The sequence below is a fragment of the Sus scrofa genome, chromosome 14, assembly GCF_000003025.6.
Source record: "Sus scrofa isolate TJ Tabasco breed Duroc chromosome 14, Sscrofa11.1, whole genome shotgun sequence".
NCBI classification, from domain to species: Eukaryota; Metazoa; Chordata; class Mammalia; order Artiodactyla; family Suidae; genus Sus; species Sus scrofa.
In genome coordinates, this window is record NC_010456.5 from 51,406,690 (window position 1) to 51,425,976 (window position 19,287).

Consider the following 19,287-nt stretch of genomic DNA (forward strand, 5'->3'; position numbering starts at 1 on the left):
CCCCTACCCACCTGGCCGAGCCCAGTGCCACGAGCGCGGGCACACCACGGGCCTGCAGCAGCGAGCGCGCGTTATCCAGACTGTCGGACACGATTTCGTGAATGGTGTTGAGCACGGCCACCACTGTGTCCTCCTCCAGGCGGGCTCCCGGCAGCGCAGGGGCCTGCGCGCTGCGCACATTTCGCACCAGCTCTGCCATGGCGTAGCTCCCTGCGGGCAGGGCGGTGAGGGCGCGCCAGTGCAGGCGGGAGGGGGGCGCGAGGAGTACGGAGGGGGTCCGGACCCTAGACTCCAGTCCCTGTCCTCACCGATGAGGTCCTTGTTGCGCCGGTCCAGCGAGAGGTTGCGCAGGGCGATAGCAACGGCGCGCACCACCTTGTCAGTGTCCGACTGCAGCAGCTCCACCAGCACTGGCAGCCCGCGCTCCTTGCGCACCGTGGCGCGGATGTACGTGGCCCACTGCGGTGGGGCAGCGGGGGTGTGCTCAGCGCGGCCGCGCCGCATGCGGACACTTGCCTACCTGAGCCCTGGCCGCTACCTCCAGCTAACAGTCCTTCTCCCTCGCCGGACAAAGCCGTGCTGTGCGCCCGCCTTCACCCGGAAGCCTCCTGGGATTCCCTCTGCCCCTCCCTGCCAGGCCCGGCCTCTCACCACCCAGTTGCCAGCGCTGAGGTTCTGCAGGGCACCGGCTGCAGCCTCCAGGGTGTTGAAGTTCCGGCTCTCCGTCAGGAGGGACAGGTAGAGACGCACCACCTCGGGCTGGTACAGCAGCTCAAAGCCTGGGCGCAGACCACCCGCACCCCACCGTCAGTCAGCCCCCCACCCCCTATCAGAGAGTATTTAGCACCAACATATTCACCCCTATGGCCACCCAGGAGGAAAAGCTTTCCCATTTCACATGGGTATCAAGAGAGGCTCTGAGGCAGCAGTAAGTTTGGGGGAGGTCACTCTTCCTCTGACTCCACTGCCAAAGAAATGGGACCTGGCTGGCAGCTGGAGCCTGCAGGCAGCCTAGGGTGGGGAGGGAAGCAGCAGCCAGGCGGCTCCCCTAGGAACAGGTCTCAACTCCCTAGCAACACCCCTACATATATGGTTATGGGGGGCTCCACATCAGAGATGCTCAACCACTCCTGGTCACTCTTCACTGAGGCCTCAGCCTGGCAGTGGTACTCCAGGGATGAGGGTGGGACAGCCATCCAAACCTATCTCCATACTGGGGCTGTGTCATGGGACATCACCTTCTCCCACCCCCATGCCACCACCTCCCAGTCCTCATATCCCATGCCCCTTGCACTCCAGCTTCCTATTCACCAGATGCTCCAAGCACATACTGCACCCTGCACCCCCAGGGCATTTGCATGAGCTGGTCCCATAGCCTGTGATGCTCCCTTGGCTGGGTCCTTCTACCCTGCTTGGGGACATCTGGGCTCAAGAGGCACACCTCTCAGGCAGGATTCCCAGAACACTGCCACACACAGTATGACTCCAACAGACAGGGCAAGAAGGATGAATCTGACTGTACCCTTAGGCTCTGAACCCCTCAGAGTGAGTCTGAACTCAGCTTGCAGGGGAGACCCTGCCCGGGTAGCCCAACCCTTCAATGGGACCCCCGCCAGCCTCTCATGTGCTACGGGACCCAGCCCCCACATCCTGCTGTAAGTGACCTGTGCAGAGACCCTGATTCTGAGCCCTCAGCTGGTGACCAGGGTGTTTTCCAGGGAACCCCATACCACTGGGCCTGTTTCCCCACAGAATCTCGGCAGCCCTGCAGGCCTGCTTGGGGGCACAAAGCTTAACTCATGGACTCCACTTCCCCCCACTCACCTTTGGCAGCCTCAGTCCTCTTGGGTAGGTCCAAGGTGTCAAAGTTATGGTCCACCTCACCATCCCTCTTCCCTGGAACGGAAGGGCAGTGAGAGGTGAGGGGACCCCACATGGAGCAGCTGTGTCAGGAAAGGTGAGTACAGACTTTCCAACTCAGGACCCAGAAGTGCCCCCATGTTCAAGACTGGGCCCTGGAGGCCCTTAGAACAGAGCACTCCTCTGAGTTCAGGCCAGCAGGGAAGCCCAGGGATGGGAGTGGGCCCTGGGGGCTTGCCTTGCCCCCAGCCCTGCCTGAGCAACCAGGACTCATCCCTCATCAGAAGCTGGGGGCTGCACTGCAGACCCTGCCAATGGTCACTCCATGGCCACCACGTACATGAACTGAGGGGCTCAGAAGACCAGGCTGGGACTGGGAGGTGCAGACAGGGAAGCTAAGGGCTTGGAGGGTCAGGACACTCCTGGTCACACAGTGAAGTTGAGCTGGGGGCAAGGCAAGCCCCCCACCTCAGGCCCCTGCAGCAGCAACTCCTAACACCTGTCACACTGGCCTGCATACTTCTGTGAGAGCCAGCTCACCACCTTCCAGCCTCTGAGATAATGGACCTCCCCTTCCTTGGGTGGCAGAGCTGAATTTGGATGATCAAGGGCCCCACCCCACCTCCTGGGGCCTGAGCCACACCCCCCAAACCATCAGAGGGACAGACTCAAATCCCTGGCGCCCCTGGGGATGGACACACCCAGGTCCTGTCCACCCTGGGCTCCTGCTCCAGGCCCAGCCCAGCCACTCAGCCTCCCAACCAGTCCAGGGCTGACATTCCTGCCATTGTCGTGTCCAGGCAGTTGTCATGGAGACAGCTGCCCAGAGAAGGGACCATGATGGATGGGGCTTTCCTAACACTGGAAGGTGCTGCAGTTGTCATGGAGATGGCTGCCTGAACAACAGGGGGGTCCCTGGTGCCCACTGTGCCCATCAGGCCTGCAGGGCAGGACCAACAGGGACTTACCTTGATGGAACCATTCTTCTGGGCAGCCGGGGAAGCACAGGAGAGAGGAGAGGAACCTGAGCGAGCAGCACCCCACGCCCTCCCGGAAGGCACTGGGCACAGGGAATCTCACCCTGGTTACTTTTGAGGGCCAAGTGCACACAGTGGGACAGGGATCAGGAAAGGCGGGGAGGGGAGTGAGCATAGGTGAAGGTGGTGCACAGACACCCCTTCCCCCAAGCTGCTGGGGAGCACTGGCAGCTGCTCCCGTGGTGGAGTTGGCATCAGGGGTTGGGACAGCTCTCAGGGCCTTCAGGTGCTCTGCCAGCACCAGGAGGTGGCACCGTCCTGGTACCTTCCAAGCTGGGAAAGCTGAGGGCCTGTGTCCAGACACCAGTGCAGATGGAGGCAGTGTGGCCTGCAGCTGGGGCCCCGGGACAGCACCCCTTCCTTGGCTCCCAGACCATGACTCTCACACACATGGGTGTGAAGAGCCTTCAGCGTGCTGGGGTTGGGGGGTCCTAGAGTGGCACCCCAGTCCCACCCACACACCTTTGGCCTTCTTGCCACCAAAGCAGCCGGCGTCATCCCTCCTCCGGCGCTGGGAGCCCACAGCACCACCTGGGGGCCCAGGCTCGGCCTCCTGGTACCTGTCGGCCCCAGGCACCTCCTTGTGCACGTGGTAAGACAGGTTCCGCACGATGCACACGCAGTTCTCCACCGACTGCGGGGAGAGGGGGCTGCTGGGGCAGGGCCGGGCGGCACGGGGCTGCTGGCCCCCAGGGAAGACTGAACACAACCAGTGAGAACACAAGGGCCCGCAGATGTAGAGAATGGGAAGCCTGAGTTAGGGGCCCAGTCAGGTGATAACCCCCGGAAGGGGGTGAGGGGAGCACCTACTGGGCATAGGACCCTGTCCCAGGCCTCACAGTGTGGCCACTGCGAGGTGCCCACTCCCAGGGCGCTGCCCCAAACCCACACACCCATTCCCCTCTGTGCCGCCCAGATAGCTTAGGGCTCCCACTCCGCTTCCCCACCCTTTGTGGGAGGTTGAGAGGCTGAGCCCGCCTGGGGCCTGCTGGGCCACCCTGCTGCCCACCTTGTTGTCTGTGTCCTTCCTGCCCACAGCCGACTGCAGGGCGTGCAGCAGTGCGTCCACCAGCCCCTCACACTCTCGGAGCCGCCGCCGCGCCTCTGCACCGTCTGAGCTTACATTCCTGGGTGATCAAGAGCAAGCCCTGTGACTCCGGCTCCTACCAGACGCCCCTGGCACCCACCCAGCTTTGGGGTCTTGTTTTATCTGCAGAACATGCTGATGCCACACTGTTAAGGTTATTGGTGAATTACAGCAGTCTGGCAGTGGATGAGGGGAGGCAATGGCCTGACCACTGCTGAGGCTGCAGAAGGGGCCCTGGCCTGGCATCTGGGGGGGGGCGGTGGCGGGCTCCCCTAACTCCCCCTGCCCCAGTGGCAGCTTAGGGCTCCTCCTTGCCCAAGACTGGGACCACACAGGGTCGTGGGGTGGTATCCAAAAAGGCAGGCAGGACTATGGGGACCCAGGATTGCTTGTGAGGTCTCTGCAGGGCCTCAAGGATGGGAGGGGAGAGCACAGGTCATGTGGAGGTGAGATGAGCCCTCCACATCAGACTGGAGGTGAGGATCCTAGCCTCCCCCTGGCTGGGATGGTGACAGGGAAGAAACTGGGTAGAGCTGGAGCTGGGGGTACACAGGAGGCCAGACACTGTTCAGGGGTTGCCCTTGGCTGAGCACTGCCCATCAGGCCCAAACTAGGGGCTCAGGGAACTGTAATGTGGCTCTGACGCTGAGGCCTGGATGGCTGTCTTCCATGTTTCCCTGGACACGAGGACGCAGCTGCCCCAGGAACAGCAGTCCCCAGGTGGACAGTCTCTGGGGCCTGGCTCCTGCCTCCTTGGCTGTGAACAGCCCTGGGGGCCGCGAGTGGAGCATGGGCCTGGCCCCACGCACACCTCAAGCAGCCCGACGTGTTCTTGAAGACAGTTGTCCACTCAGCATCCCGTGGCTTGGAGTCCTCATTGGGTTCTGGCTCCCAGCCCGAGTGCGGCACAATGACCTCATGGGTCAGCGTCTGCAGGCCATGGTCAATGATGACCATCTTCAGAGGCTCATAGGATGACAGGTTCCAGAGTGTGCCTGCAGGGTGTCATGGACCAGCCAGTGCTGACTGCAGGCACTGTCCCAGCTTCCTCCTGGGGACCCTCTCAGGACCTGCCCCTCCCTCCTGGGCCCCAGCTCACACAGGAAGGTGGGAGTGACACAAGCCATGGCAGGTCCTGGGTGCTGCTCTAGTGTGGGTGCGATGAGCACCCCATACCCAGCAGGGGCTCCCCAGTTGTGAAGGAGCCCCCAGGGGCTGGCAGGGAGCCTTGAGCTAGCAGGGGCCTTCTCTTCCCTACCCCTCCTCAGGCAGGGAGGCAGGCAGGTGGGGCTATCACTGCTAGGGCCACACCAAGGGTCATCACCCCACCACCGCCGAGTTGGGGAGACCAAGGAGACGGGACCCAGAGGAATGTGGGAGCTGGTGTGGAGGGGGGCCTGCCTGAGGGGCACAAGGCAGCCAGGCCCAGAGGTAGAGACCTGTCAGGGCAACTGAACTGATGCCTAGCTGAACAGGGGCTCTGGTGGCCAGCGCCTCACCTGTGACGAGCTCACGGACCTCGCTATCCCGAGCAGCCCGCAACAGGCGCACCAGGGCGGGCACACCGCCGCAGTCCCGGATGGCAGCCTTGTTGTCGGAATCCCGGCCATAGGAGAGGTTCCTCAGCGCCCCACAGGCCCTGCGCCGCACCTCTGCTCGAGGGTGGTCCAGTAGGGCCACGAGCAGTGGCAACCCACGCAACTGCCGCACGCGACGCTTGATGCCCTCGTTCTCGAAGCACAGGTGCTGCAGGTAGGCAGCCGCGTTGGCTTTCACAGGGTCCACCGGGTGCCGCAGCATAGCCAGCACCTCAGGCAGCTCGGGATCCCGCCAGCGCGGCTCCTTGCGGGCACTGTCCACCGAGGGTGAGCGCCGCACCGCCCGGTCCAGGCTACCCAGGCTGCCACGTTCAGGCTGGGCCAGTGGCGCTGTTGTGACCGGGAATGGGGGCCGCTCCTCCATCAGCTCACCGCCATCATCCGCCACGTCCTCATAGGCCCTGTGCAAGCGAGCAGGGCGCATGACTGTCCTCTCGTGGCTGCTAGCCCTGTCCCAAGCTGCCCATCACACTTCTTGGGGATTATGAACCCACAACGCTACAGCATCATCCGTGCTGAGAGTCACACCATGGCTCAGCAAGAACTGACTCACAGCCAAGACTCACAGACGGAGAAGTCACTCACCCCCATCACAAGGCAGTTTTCCTGTTCCAAGCTATGTGTTTTTATGAAACCTGTCTGTACTGGGGTCCCACCTTCCCAGGGGCCCATGTCTGGCTGGGGCTCCCCCAAGATGTGCCCACAGCCATCTCTTCAGGCCACCAGTTCCCCAAGCCCAATGTCAAACCCGCTTCCCAGGTGAGGGATTGAGGCTGGCAGGTGGTCTAGTGTCTCGTGGTCACACAGCATAACCCAGACTCAGGCTAAGTCATTTTCCTACCCTATAGACAGAAATGAGGACAGAAGAGACAGACCAGAGGCTACACTGGGACAGGAAGGGGTGCCTGGGTTCTGGTTACTACTGCACATGGAGGAGAGGCTGGACTCAAGCTCAGAAAGACACCCTGAGCCCCTTGGTCTTCCAGGCCGTACAGCTGGAGCAAGGGCAGCAAGTGCAGGCACTGTCACAGCTTCTCATGCTCCAGACCTGCAGGGAGGGTGCCCAGTGCAACTCACCTCAACCCTTGCCACTGTCCCTGAGAAGAGCTGAGGACAATGCAAGCTAAGGTGTGGGTGACTAACAGCCCCATAGCCAGCCCACCCTTGCAGTGTTCTGTGGCAGGGGTGGACAGAAGGCTTCCTGGAGACGATGGCAGCACCTGGGGGCTCACCTGGTGCGAAGGCCCCGCCCACAGTCTGGCCTCCTCCTTGTGGCTGTGCCATAGTCAGGCTCCAGCTCAGGGCCACCCTCGTCATCAGCAGCCAGGCTGCGAGTGTCATCCTCCAAGCCGTAGGGCTCTGCCTGGAACCGCTCGGGCTGGGATCGGCCGGCCGGTGGCACAGGCTCAGGGCCTGGGGGAAAGGCCTCACGGCGGCCAGGCAGTGTGAAGCAGCCATCACCAGGGCCTGGGCCAAGGGGGCCTCCACGCGGGGGCCGCACGCCCAGCCCACGGGACAGGCTGCCATAGCTGGGGACATCACGGGGCTCGTCAGGAAAGCCACTCCCACCGCTGAGGCAGGCTCGGGAGAGTGTGGCTGCCGGGCCGCCTCCACGCAGAAGGAAGTGCCGGTCTAGGGGGCCGTCGGTGAAGGGGCCCAGCGGGGGGCCGCCATCCAGCAGCGGGAGGCCATCGGGGCCCACAGGCACTTGGCGCACAGTTCGCGTGGTCACTGTCTTGACTGTCTTGGTGACCTGGTGGGTAAGGGGGTGGCTGGTGGGCTGGCAGCCTGAGAGGCCAGGGTGACCTCAGCCTTCCGGCCAGTAAGGGGTAGCCTGCAGGAGGCCAGGACACAGCCCGCTTTACAGATGGGGCCACTGTGCCACACAGCCTGCCCGCTGCCGCTGCCGGGCCCTGGTACCTTGGTCTCCGTGCGACGAGTGGTGCCATCTTCCGATGTGACGATGGACACATGGGAAGTGGGAGTGCCAGGGTCCTCCTCCACTGTCACCGTCTCCTCCAGCACCTCAGGTGCCTCTGGCATCGTAGCCAGTGAGGCCTGGCTGCCCGGGCTCTGCTCCTGGGTGAGGAGGCAGGTGTTGGTGGACGGACGTGGTGCTTGCCGGCACAGGAGAGCAGACCTTGTGCTGGCCTGGATGCCAGGAGGGCCTCCTCGCCCTGTCAGGAACCCACTACCCCAGGGCCTGTTTCAGTCCTGCCTCTGAAAGCCGAGGAGGTGACCATGGAGTTGTGGGGGGTGGCCCCACCTTGTGGCCTCCTTGGGTCGAGCCATCTGAGAAGGCCCCAGCCCCAGTGGCCCAGTCCTGGGCAGCTCTGTCTGAGCTGAGGCCTGGCTGCCAAGGCTCCTGGAGACCCAAGGACCCGCAGGACACCTGACGTCACTCATCACCCTGGCGGGGTGCCCCAGGGTCCCTGGGCCCCTTCCCTCAGACACCTCGAGTGCACAGGGTGGCAGTTTCCACATGGCTCGTCAACTCCCTGTGGTCCTACCCAGGCTCCATCTGTCCCCAAAGCCAGCTAGACGCCCTCAGAGGACAGAAATACCCAATTCCCAGGATGCGCTGTGCACTCAGAGCACCAAAATATGCTCACTCCTTCCGGCCTGACATTCTTGGGGTGTTGAGTGGGCACAGCCTGGCCTACCTTGCCCAGGCCAATGGCCAGCGCCCTCACTGAGACCCTAGGTGTCATATCAGAGCCCAGAGAAGGTGGACTCAGGCTAATGGAGCCCAGGTGATTTTCAATGGGAACCCCAGTGGCCCCTCTTGCACACTCCCCAGGACTCCCTAGCCTTGGCCCTTAGCTCCTGGCCCCCCTTGCCGACATCCCTGGACAGAGGCTCTTCTTTTTTTTTTTTTTTTCTTTTGTCTTTTGTCTTTTGTTGTTGTTGTTGTAGAGGCTCTTCTAATGCCCACACACTCGCTGGCCAGAGTTGCCAGTGGGGAAACTAAAGCTTGGAAAGGACAGGCAAGCCCACAACAGAAATGGGCTAGACCCACTATGCTGAGTGGCACAGGACCCAAGGGCCACAGTCCAGCCCTGGGCCTCTGATCACACAGATCCCCCGCACTGCGCCAACATCCCAGGATCAGCATCTGGCCAGGATGGGCAGGAGCTGAAACCCAAGCCATTGTGGGCGGACGTGGGGAGGTGGGGGGAGCACATTCCTGGGCAGCCAGGGCTGGGTCAGCAGGAGGACAGGCCCTGCTCCAGAGCCCAGGCCCCTGTCTTGCTAGATGGGTTCCCTGCCTGGGCCCCAGGTCCCTGAGGCCTACACAGACAGGGAGCCAAAACCCAGGGAAGGCTGGGATCTCGACTCACATCTGCTTGGCATCAGAGGCCTGCCCTGCTCCCATTCCCAGGCCTGGGAGTATGCAAGGCAAGGTGCCAAGGGCTGTCCTCAGGGCCTGCCCCCCAGGGTCCTGGGATGTGACATCTCCCCAGGTTGGGGTCCTCTCCTAAAGGAATGTGTGCCCCCTCCCCGCCCCATTGCACACAGTGTAGAGGCTCTGGGCTCCTGCAACCTCTTCAGGGGTCCAGGGAGATGCCTGTATCAACTCGCTAGAATCCCTCAGCTCTGGTGACAGAGAAAGAGGTCACAGAATGCACCCCCTCCCCCAGAAGCACGGCCTCAGAGGACAACATGTGAGATCTTGTAAGAAAGGAAACTGAGGCTTGACAAAGGCAAGAGGATTACCCGGAACTTCACAAACTAACAGGGAGATTCCAGGCACCCACGAGAAAGGCGTTCTAGCCACATGTCACCCTCGTGGGCCACAGCCTTGACTGCCACCTTCTGTCTTAGGATATAAGCAGCATGCAGGTGAGGACCTGCCCAAGAAGAAGGGACGCTGTTCCTGAGAAAGAGCAGTGGACTGAGACCGAGTGGGGAGCTGCTAGTGGGCTGTGGGGCAGGGTGGCCTAGTACTCCCTGCATGCACTGGGACAGCCTATCACTGCCCGGGACCTCGGCAGCCCCTTCTGTATCTGATAAGTATGGGAGCAGAAGTGCGGCAGGTAGTGAGCTCTCTGCTAGGCCCAGGGTGGGGCAGCGTCCCATGGCTATGAGCGCAGGGAAGGCAGAGGACAGACCCACAGGAGGGGACCAGGAGGTCTAGGACACTGCTGTGGGATGGGCCCCTTAGGTGTGCATATATCTGCATAATTTTTTTCTTTTTTGTCTTTTTTTGGGCATTTCTTGGGCCGCTCCCACAGCATATGGAGGTTCCCAGGTTAGGGGTCTAATCAGAGCTGTAGCCACCAGCCTATGCCAGAGGCACAGCAACGCAGTATCCGAGCCGTGTCTGCAACCTACACCACAGCTCACGGCAACGCCAGATCGTTAACCCACTGAGCAAGGGCAGGGATCGAACCTGTAACCTCATGGTTCCTAGTCGGATTTGTTAACCACTGCGCCACGACAGGAACTCCTATATCTGCATAATTAATCCTCCATCCCTAGGTCAGGAGGTGTGCTGCTAGAGGCTGGCAGAGGGCGAGCACATCTGGGACCTTGATGCCACTGGGGCCCGGCTGCTGCTTCTCATGCCAGCCTGAAGACACAATGCAGAGCCAGGGGATGAGGGGGTGGGGGTCCAGAGAGCCAGAAGCCCAACAAGCCCTGGCAACCCTGCAGTGTCACCCACCCACACCCATCCTGGGCACCCAGAAGAGGGAACCGGAGGCCCTGAGAGCCCCACTGGCAAACGACCTCAGGGAGCTAAAAACAGCAATGACTTCACCCAGGGCGGTGGGGGGGGGGGCAGGCGGGAGCGTGAGTCAGCCAGTGATCATGGGAAGGCCCGGCCCCTGTTACACACGCTGGGGCACACACTCGCACACATATACACGTGTGTGAGCACCCAGCCCAACCTCATCAGTGCATAGGCTCTCCTGACAGCACCCAGGGCATATGGCCCCACAACCTCCTGCTGTCTTCTGTCAACCTGTCCAGAATCCCTCAGCCACCCATCCAGGTGTCCACTATGGGCACCTCACAGCCAGCAGGTGGGGGAACTGAGACTCAGGCTACAAGGAGCTCCGAGGTCGACAGTGGCTGGACAACCAAGAAAGTCAGTGCTCAGCAGAGGCTGCTGACTGGGCTACCTGGATACTTGTCTGGCCTCTAGGCCCTGCTCGAGGGCCCTAAGTCCCATGTCCACCTACTCAGGCCAGCCCACTCTCAGGGACCCCTGCCCTGCTGGCCCAGATTTCCCCCATACCCCAGAATAGACAGCCCTCCCTACACCCCTAACCCTGCCAAGTCCTGTCAACTGCCTCTTGTCACCCTGCCTCGGCCCCAGCCTCATCCTTGCCACTCTCACTGGGACAACTGCCCAGCCTTCCTCCACTTTTATCCAGGGCCCAAACCTGTCCTGTAGTGCTCCCCTCCACAGCTCTGGCCCAGCAAGAGGCTGCAGTATAGGCCTGGGGCTTCCTGTGAGTTCCCTTTAACTGGCCAAGGACTACAAACCAGGGACACAAGTGACTAGAACCCCAAAAAGATGGACCTTGTCACTGCTTTCAATGGGGTCCCCAGAGGCCCAGATCTGGAGGGCCCTGGGCCCGTCACACCCCCAGGCTCAGCTTCCTCGTATGGAAAAAGGGAGGACCTGGGCGTTCAGGCCATGGGACAGGTGGGGTCATTCCAGTTCCACCTTGTGACCAGGTCTCAGGTGTGGTGGGCAAAGAAAAAGGAGAGGCACGACAAGGCACAGAGGAACCACCACCTGAGCAAAAGCCCACAACAGCCTCTGGGGGCACATGTGGGAATGGCGGAAGAAGGGAACATAGAAAACAGGCCAAGTAACAACTGATGGGGGCTGGCTGGGGGTCCCAGAGGCTCGAATCCACCTGCACTAACTGCCCTTGACAGATAAGTACCATAGTCTGGATCATGAAGAACAGAGCGTGGGCTGGTGGCCCCACCCAGTTGATGGCCCCACTGGCACACAAGGGATGGATTAAGGTGGGACCCTACACCTGGCTCCCACAGCTCCTGGCCAGGTCCCTAGAGCACGAGATGGCTGCCACTGGATGAATGAACAGAGAGGTGGGTGGAGGAATGCCAGCCCTCCCACCCAGCATGGCCGTCCTGGATGGAGGCCAGGCCAGGCCAGCATCTCCCACCAGGGAGCCAGTTGTTGGCCCCTACAGACACCCTCTCCCTTGATGCCCACAGTGTCAGACCCAGCCCTGGCTGACTGGGAGCTTGCCCTCCAAAACAGCAGTCCACCTTCAAGGCTGCAGCCCCACGCTGAGTAGCCAAGTGGGCAAGGGGCAGTGGGTGCCCAGCTGACTCAGGAAGTGAGCAGTGGCAGGGCTGGCTGTCACCCAACCCAGCTTCCCCAAGACCAGCCCACACATTGGCCCCAGATTCCCCCAGCTCCTCTGAAATGGCCCCTCCATTTCTGGGGCACGCAGGCACCTAGCTGTCCAGGTGGGCAGGTGTGTAGGAGATCTACCCCTGGCTACCCCCTTGCTTCTCCACTCAGCCTCAGTTTCCCCGCCTGTTAGTGGAGCCCGCCCCTCTGAGCAAGAGTGCAGGCTGCACGAGCCTTCCCCTATGCTGTTGCTGGAACCCCCCCTCTGCCTCCACACGTGGGCAGGGCAGTCCCCCAGCCCTCTCTCCACGTGCACTACCGCTGCAGACCCAGCTTCCATGAAAGCTACGAAGCTCCTACGCGGGGGGGCCCCTAGAGCCGGGGCCCTGGGAGTGTGGGGGAGGCCTACCCGCGCGGCTTTCTCCAGACTCAGCCTCCCTCCCGCGCAGGGAGCTGCTCAGAAAGGCCCTGCCCAACACCCCGTCCCAGGCACCTGTCCCGGGCGTTCTCTGAGGTGCGCCCGCCCTCCCAAACCGCACCCCCAACAGCGCGCTCACTCCGACGCCCCGCCCGACCCCGGCCCGGACGCAGACAATAGCCGCCTCCGGCCGCGGCTCCGCGAACAAAAGCGGATCCTCCCGGAGGGCCGGCGCCCCGCCCTCAGCCGCCGGTCCCCGGGACGGTGCCCCCGGCTGGGACCAAGTTCCCTCCAACCTGTCTGAGTTCGGCAGGCATCGGGCCGGACGCGGGGGCGCGGGCCGGCGGCGGTGGCTGGACCGGGCTCGGCTCCGGTGCCTCAGCCGCTCGGCTCGGGCTCGGCGGACTCGCTCCCCGCAGGGCGGCCCCGGCGGCGGGGCGGTGACCGGCCAATAGAGCGGGGCGGGGCGGTGAGGCGAGCAGCCAATCGGGCGTGGCCAACCTGGGGCGGGGTGGGGCGGTGCCGGAGGCAGCCAATCCAGCGAGGCCGCGCCCGGCCAATCGGGCGGGGCGAGGTCCCGCCCCCACCGGCTCGGGGCGGGGCTGTGCAGCCCGGGGCCCCAGTGGCCTCCGCCGCTGTGGCTGGTCGGGGTCCTGGTTCCTATCCACTACCGCGAGGGTGGCATTCCTCCGCCGAGTACTCCTTCCCAGGCCTCGGTTTCCTTCCAGTAAAAGAGCTCACAGTCTTTCTCCTGCAGCTGGGGAAACAGTTCTGGCAGGGCAGGGGCCAGTGCGGCCATGGTAATCACGCAATGCCACCCTCCCGGCACCAGCTGCCCATCCTGGCTGAGAAAGTTTTCCCCAGCTGTGAAATGGGGACCGAAGAGACACTAGCTAAGGCGATGCCAGTGTTGCAAGGTCTCTCGGGCCTCCCAGATCCAGCCCCAGGCCCTTGCCCACCCCCCAGCATGGCCCCCCAGCAAGCATCTCCACAGAGCTCAACTGGGACCTGGCGAACAGCCCTGCCCTGACCCACTTTGTCCTGGATTCTCCTCATAAAGTCACAGAGGCCTGAGACCCCATCCCCTGAGACGTGTCAGGGCAGATCAAAGGGAGGGGAGGGAGCACAACTCTTGGGTGACCCTGGCCACAAGCTTGTGGGCCAAGGTGGCCTCAGACCCTCTCCTCCACACCTTTGATCTACTGGGAAGTGGTGGCTACAGGCGTGGTTAATCAGAGGGGGGTGCTTCCCCAGCAGCCTGGCATGAAGGTGCAGCCATACTTTGGGAGACTGGCTCGGCTGGAGGTAAGCATAGATACGGGGAAGGGCTGGGCTGGGGCTGGGGCAAGCCAGTGGTTCTCACATCATAACAAGGAAACTAGAGTCTGGGATAAACAGAGCTGGGGCCAGCCCAGAGAGGTTTGGTGGGTTGGGCAAGAGAGGAGGCCCTGGACTGGGCTTTCTGCCTCCTAGCTTTTTGTCCCCAGACTCCACTCAGAAAACCAAGCCCTGGGCCACTCCTCTTCCAGGACATGCCATGTACACAGGCCATGCAGCCTGCATGCTCAAGCACTCTGGTGTCCTCTGCATGTCCCTCAGCCTCAACTTCCCCTGAGTTGTCCTAACTGCTAGCCCCCTGTATCCTCCATTTGTGTCAGCCCTAAGTGGAGCCACCTGGTACAGAAGCCTGTACCACTGACCTGAGGGCACCTGGCCTGGATGCTGACATGTGAGTTGTTTCTGTCCTCTCTCAAATTTCATCAGCTCCTAGTGCTCCAGACACATACCCATCCTGGCCTAGCCCAAAGCTGGCTGGGTCCCAATAAGTGCCCACCACCCTGACCCTGGCCCCACATTGGGTGAGGGCCAGCCCTGCTCCAGCAAGCCTGCTCTAGATAGCTGGAAGAGGGGTCCTTTTCTGCTAGAGGATGAAGGACAGGTAGCCAGGGCTGTGGAGCAGTCTGGGGGCACCACAGCAGCACCCCCTGTCCTCTCAACTCCCCACCAGCTACTTGCTTCACCACCAGTCTCCAAACTTTGCAGATCCTGGCTCTGACCCTGAGGACCAGGTCCACATAGCTGTGTGGCTCACAGGTTGGGTCACTGGGCACCTCGTGCTGAGATGAGTCTGGGAAGCAGGTTTGGCATGGAGGCAACCAGGCCTGGCCAGCTGGCTGTGGTCCTACCTCCCTCAGTGTCCCCATCGGTCCTGGGAACACACGCTCTCTGACGTCAGCCTAAGAAACCATCTCCTCCCAAGACACAGACAACCAAGGGCAGGCCTGGAGGCCCTTGAGTGGGGAGGGGCAGTGTGCGGGAGGGTGGTGACCTGATCTTTAGTCGCAGCCCTCAAGGGCTGGGGCAGCTCCAGGCCCTGGGAACATCTGCCTATGGGGGCATCAACCCTCAGCAGTGCCTTCTTGGCTGGAAGCCAGAGCCCTTTCTGGCTGGGACGGCTGGAGAGAGCACCCGGCGCCTGAAGGGTCAGAGGCTGCCACTGTCCCCATGTGGCCCAGCCAGGCTATTCTGTGCCCCAAGTTTGGGGGAACAGGCCTGAGGCCCAGCTCCAGCCTGCTATGGGCTGGCTGTATGGCTACCTCAACACCCAGTGGTGGGCTTGGTAAGAGCCATGAAATGGCAAGGGTGGCCAGCACCAGGGCCTCCTGGAGACCACTATGACAGGGGACCATGCTGGGGTGTGTGTGGGTTGCCCACTGGCAGATGGGAACCTCAAGGCTTGGGGGCAGTCACTGGCTGGGTCCCCCTGACAGACCACTGCTTCTGAGCCCCACACACCCAGGCTAGGTGAGGCTAGCCAGCTGGGCCAGTCTCAGCCAAGAAGCCAAGACTCCTAAGTTGCCCCTCTGCTCTCCAGCCAGAGGCTCAGGCTGCCCCAAGCCACTGGCACGTATGTGCCAGGCCCACCTGGCCAGCAGCCTGCCTGGGTCCTAGGAGCTGGGGGCCAGCAGGACCAGAGAAGGGAGGGTGTATGGGCTGCAGGACGCACCAGGAGATCCATCTCCCAGGTTTAGGAGAGCAACACTGCTCCCAGGGAGGTGTCCACTGGGGGGGCCTCTAGGGTCATGCTGGGAGGAGCCCAGGGAACTCAACAGTCTGCTGCCCCCTGGCCTCTGAGCCTGGTGGTGAGGCAGCACCCTACCCAGAGACCCTCCCCTTCTCCAGGTTCCTGGGACAGGGAGAGGTCTATACTGCCCATACCCTGCCCTGCGCCTCAGTCAGTTGCAGCAAAGGCCAGGCAGGGCATTCCTGCCTTCCCCCCAGGACGCTGAGAGCCAGATGCGGCTGCCCCATCTGCAGACTAGGCACCGGGGCACCATGTGTGTGTGTGTAGGAGCCTGGGAAGCCTGAGCCGACCATACACACTGACCTTGGAGTTCTCGGGACCTACTCACAGAGCAGACAGTGCACTATAACTGTAGGGCCGAGCAGGACCAATGGCTAGTCACCCTCTGGGCTGCAGGCAGAACCTCTGCCTTGCTCGAGCTGCCCCTGGGCATGCAATGAGGGCAGGAGACCCCATGGAAGCAAAACCCTGTGTCACCAGGCTGACTGCTGAGCTGCCCAGAACAGACCCTTCCCAGCTTCTTGAGCCCTATGGGATCACTCAAGTGGACAGTGCTATTCTGAGGGTCAGGCTGTGTCCTGTCCATTTATCACACGATACCCTGCATAGCCAAGGGAGCTGAAATCTTACTTTCTTTCCCTCCCCAGAGGCCCTAGGAGGTCTTTCATTAAGTCACTGCTTGTGGTACACTTAAGTACCTTGATTGTTTCCCTACTTGGTCATTTTCACACTTCCTGAGTCATTGGGCTGTTACCTGCAGGACAAGCTGTTGCCAGGCCATTGGCAGGGGCTGCCCACTGCCTACACCACCATTGCCCACACCAGGCTGCTGGGCACGCTCCAGCTGCAGGGCAACATGGCGCCGTTCCTGCTCCAGGGCCCGGGTCAGCCTCTCAAAGCGGGCCTCCTGCTCCTTCACTGAGGCCAGGATGCTGGCAGCTGAATGCACGTTGCAGTCCTCCATGACCGGGATGCTGGCTGGCTGTAGACAAAGCAGAGCAAGGTCGGGATGGGGCCAGGGCGGAGGCCCTGGACAGGCCACCATGAGCCCCCTGCTCACCCCACTCACAGATCACGTGACTCACTCCCAGACCAGAGCATCAAGCTCTCTGGAGAGAAGCCACATTGATTAAATTCTAAATTAAAAGCCATTAATCCTGGGTGGCCGGAAGCAGCCGGCTCCCTCCCTATAGCGTGTGGGGCTCTGACCCAGGCTCCCTGCTTCCTGCCAGGCCCAGCTAAGACTGTTGGTGACCCAGAGGCTGCTGGGAAGGGGAGGGAATGGGGGCAGAGATAGCTGGTATGACCAGCTCTCGGACCTACCAGGCCCTCTGCTGTCCCAGCATATGCTAGCTTACTTTAACATCATGGCACCAGCACAGGCCCATCTCACTGAGGTGGACACTGGGGCCCAGGGCAGGTGGCAGAGCTACTGCGCCAGCAGGCTGGGGGTGAGAAGTCACCCTACGGCCACTGGGTGCCTGGGCTACCAAGACAGGTGTGGGGATGACACTGGCCTGCAGACCACTAGTCCACATGCACTCATAGCCATGCCAGCAGGGCGCAGGATGTGTCTGCCCGTATGAGCACAGCAGGGCTGAGCTTCTATGCCCAGAAGCAGCCTGATGCCCGATCCAGAGGGAGGCTGAGGGCAGAGCCTGGGCACCTGAGGCCAAATGTGCAGGAAGAGTCAGGCCTGCCCAAGCCCCAGTCCTGAGCTGCCCCTGTGGGCCCCAGGAGAATGGGGGGGGGGGCTGCGGGGGCTTGGCAGCTGCAGAGACAAGCCAGCGCTCTTCCTCACCGCTCATTCCTTGGCTGCCCAGCATGTTTGTTTTTTGTGGGCAAAAAAGCAGCAGAAGTCTATGTGCTCTGACCCAGGCACACAGCAGCAAGCGGGGCACAGGCCATGCAGCCACTCATGTAGAGATCTGTGTGCACACAAGGCCTGACCCAGGCCAGCCCGCCAAGGCCAATCCCCAGGCCCCCTCATCGGGTACTGATGTGTAGCCCAGGTCGAGCCAGCTGCAAGGACGGAGCCCTGGAGAGGAAGGGTCAGTGCTGGGCTCAGCCACACCAGAGCCAACTGTGTCAGTAGCGTGCTTGGGGGTACAGGCACAACTGAAGGTGAAAGGACACTACAGAGAACCCCCATCCCCGATGCCCTGTGACAACCAGGGAAACCCAGGCCCAGCAAGGGAAGAGGTCAGTGTGGGTCCCGGAAGCTGGGCTGCACCTCCCTAGCACCTGTCACACAAATGAAACAACAATGAACTGAACTCTTGCTGGAAGAGGTGGAGGTCACCACTGGGGGTGGTGGGCCAGGTCTGCTGGCTAGCTGGGAACAAGAGACAAATAGCACGGCACATCCTGGTCGTGGGCATGCAGACCTGCACACAGCTCCAGTCCACACACGGTGGCCACAGGGTAGACTCCAGGCCTTGTGGGTGGCTAGACAGAACCTTGGTCCAGGTGGACATGGTGGGACAGCACAGGGCGGGGCAAGGGTGGAACTGGGTAACATCTCTACTGCGCCTCATGGTCCTGGGATGGCATGGCTGAGGCTAGGGCCACACGTATGAGGAAGGTGTGCCCCGGAGGTGACAATTAGGACCCAAGGGGCAGCTGTTGGCCTTGTGGCCAAGAGGTGGCTTCCCTCCCCCTAACTCTTGTGCTATGACATGGGTTCCTGGATGACCCCAGGCTTTCCCTCCCCCGACTGTGCAGGACAAGGCCTGGGCTACAGACCCTGGGGACAGCGGATGTGGGGACAGTCCCAGGCTCCAGCCTCCCTGCCCTAGGCCCTCCACTTCAGCATGTTCTGGCTCTGGGGTCCAAGGAGCCCCCTAAAGGGGGCCCACTTGCTCTGGCTGTGGGCTGGCCAGGGGCCCAGAAATATGAGGCTACTCTGAGAAGGCAGCCAAGGCCCACAATGACCTTTCCATCGCCCAGTGCCCTCAGCTGGAGCTAAAAATGACTGTGTCTTCAGGAAGACACACCCCCAATGTCAGCTGGCCAGTGGGGGGAAGTGCTCCACAGCCACCCGTGCCCTGTCTGCCCAAGGATGAGGGCATGAAGCCTGCAGAACACAGCTTCATAGCCCCGGTGACCTGGAGGGTGGCCCTGCAGTGCTCGAGAGACAGGCAGCCGGCAGGGGCATATCTGGAAACACGGAAGACCCAGGCTCATCCCAACACCATGGCCTCTGTAGATCCAAGGTGCACGGACCAGCTTAGGAATATATGGGCAAAGGTCATCCAGGCCAGTGCCCCAGAGGACAGATTTTCTGATGGCAACTCAAAACCCTATTTTTTATTAAACAATAAATATGCGATAATGTGGAAGGCAAAATGTGTATGAGTTTTTAAGAAGGGCCATGAGACTTCGAGGGCACTTTACTTGGCTGATGCTGGGTGGAGGTGGACTCCAGACTCACTTTCACTGCTGTCCTGGGGGGACTGGGGCCTTGGTGATCCTTGCTGTCCTCCCAGCCAACACCTTCCCAGCCTCTGCCCAGCTGCCACGGCTCCACACTGCCTGCCGGGCAGACCCCTCATCCCTAGACCCAGATCCCAGCCACTGGCCTGGCCAGTCCTCAGTGGAGGCCACTCTTCACTCACCACACTCACCACCACCCAGGGAGTGGATTTAGTGAGAAGAGAGGGATGAACTGTCGTCCAGAGATAGCCTGTCCTGTCCTGGGGAGGTGTCTGGGCCTGGGCAGCCTAGGGTGGCCCCAGAGGGATGGAGGAAGGGATGGACGGGCCTGGAAGCAGGGAGGAGGTGGCTGGGTGGGCAGGAGGGAGGCTGAAAATACTCCCGGAGGAGGAGGAAGAGGCGGAAACACCACTCCACTTGGCCA

At 61.8% G+C, this 19,287-nt stretch overlaps 1 protein-coding gene across 7 annotated transcripts in view; it reads right to left on the bottom strand.

Annotated features, from left to right (window-relative positions):
- ARVCF (armadillo repeat gene deleted in velocardiofacial syndrome) overlaps positions 1–19,287 on the bottom strand; it is a 36,822-nt gene that overhangs the window by 3,475 nt on the left and 14,060 nt on the right. For 2 of the 7 annotated variants that reach the window (XM_005670946.3, XM_001929642.4), the window contains exons 3-14: positions 16,183–16,410; positions 7,503–7,661; positions 6,815–7,335; positions 5,484–5,983; positions 4,796–4,979; positions 3,907–4,024; positions 3,360–3,531; positions 2,829–2,846; positions 1,825–1,896; positions 652–779; positions 309–459; positions 12–210 (exon numbers count right to left, since the gene is read on the bottom strand). In XM_005670946.3, coding sequence (XP_005671003.1) covers positions 12–210; positions 309–459; positions 652–779; positions 1,825–1,896; positions 2,829–2,846; positions 3,360–3,531; positions 3,907–4,024; positions 4,796–4,979; positions 5,484–5,983; positions 6,815–7,335; positions 7,503–7,661; positions 16,183–16,392 — 2,432 coding nt within the window. In that variant the 5' untranslated portion in view covers positions 16,393–16,410. Of the gene's footprint in view, positions 1–11; positions 211–308; positions 460–651; positions 780–1,824; positions 1,897–2,828; positions 2,847–3,359; positions 3,532–3,906; positions 4,025–4,795; positions 4,980–5,483; positions 5,984–6,814; positions 7,336–7,502; positions 7,662–12,639; positions 12,775–16,182; positions 16,411–19,287 lie in introns of those variants that run through there. The other 5 variants (XM_021072783.1, XM_021072782.1, XM_013983207.2 and 2 more) reach the window with 4 other exon arrangements.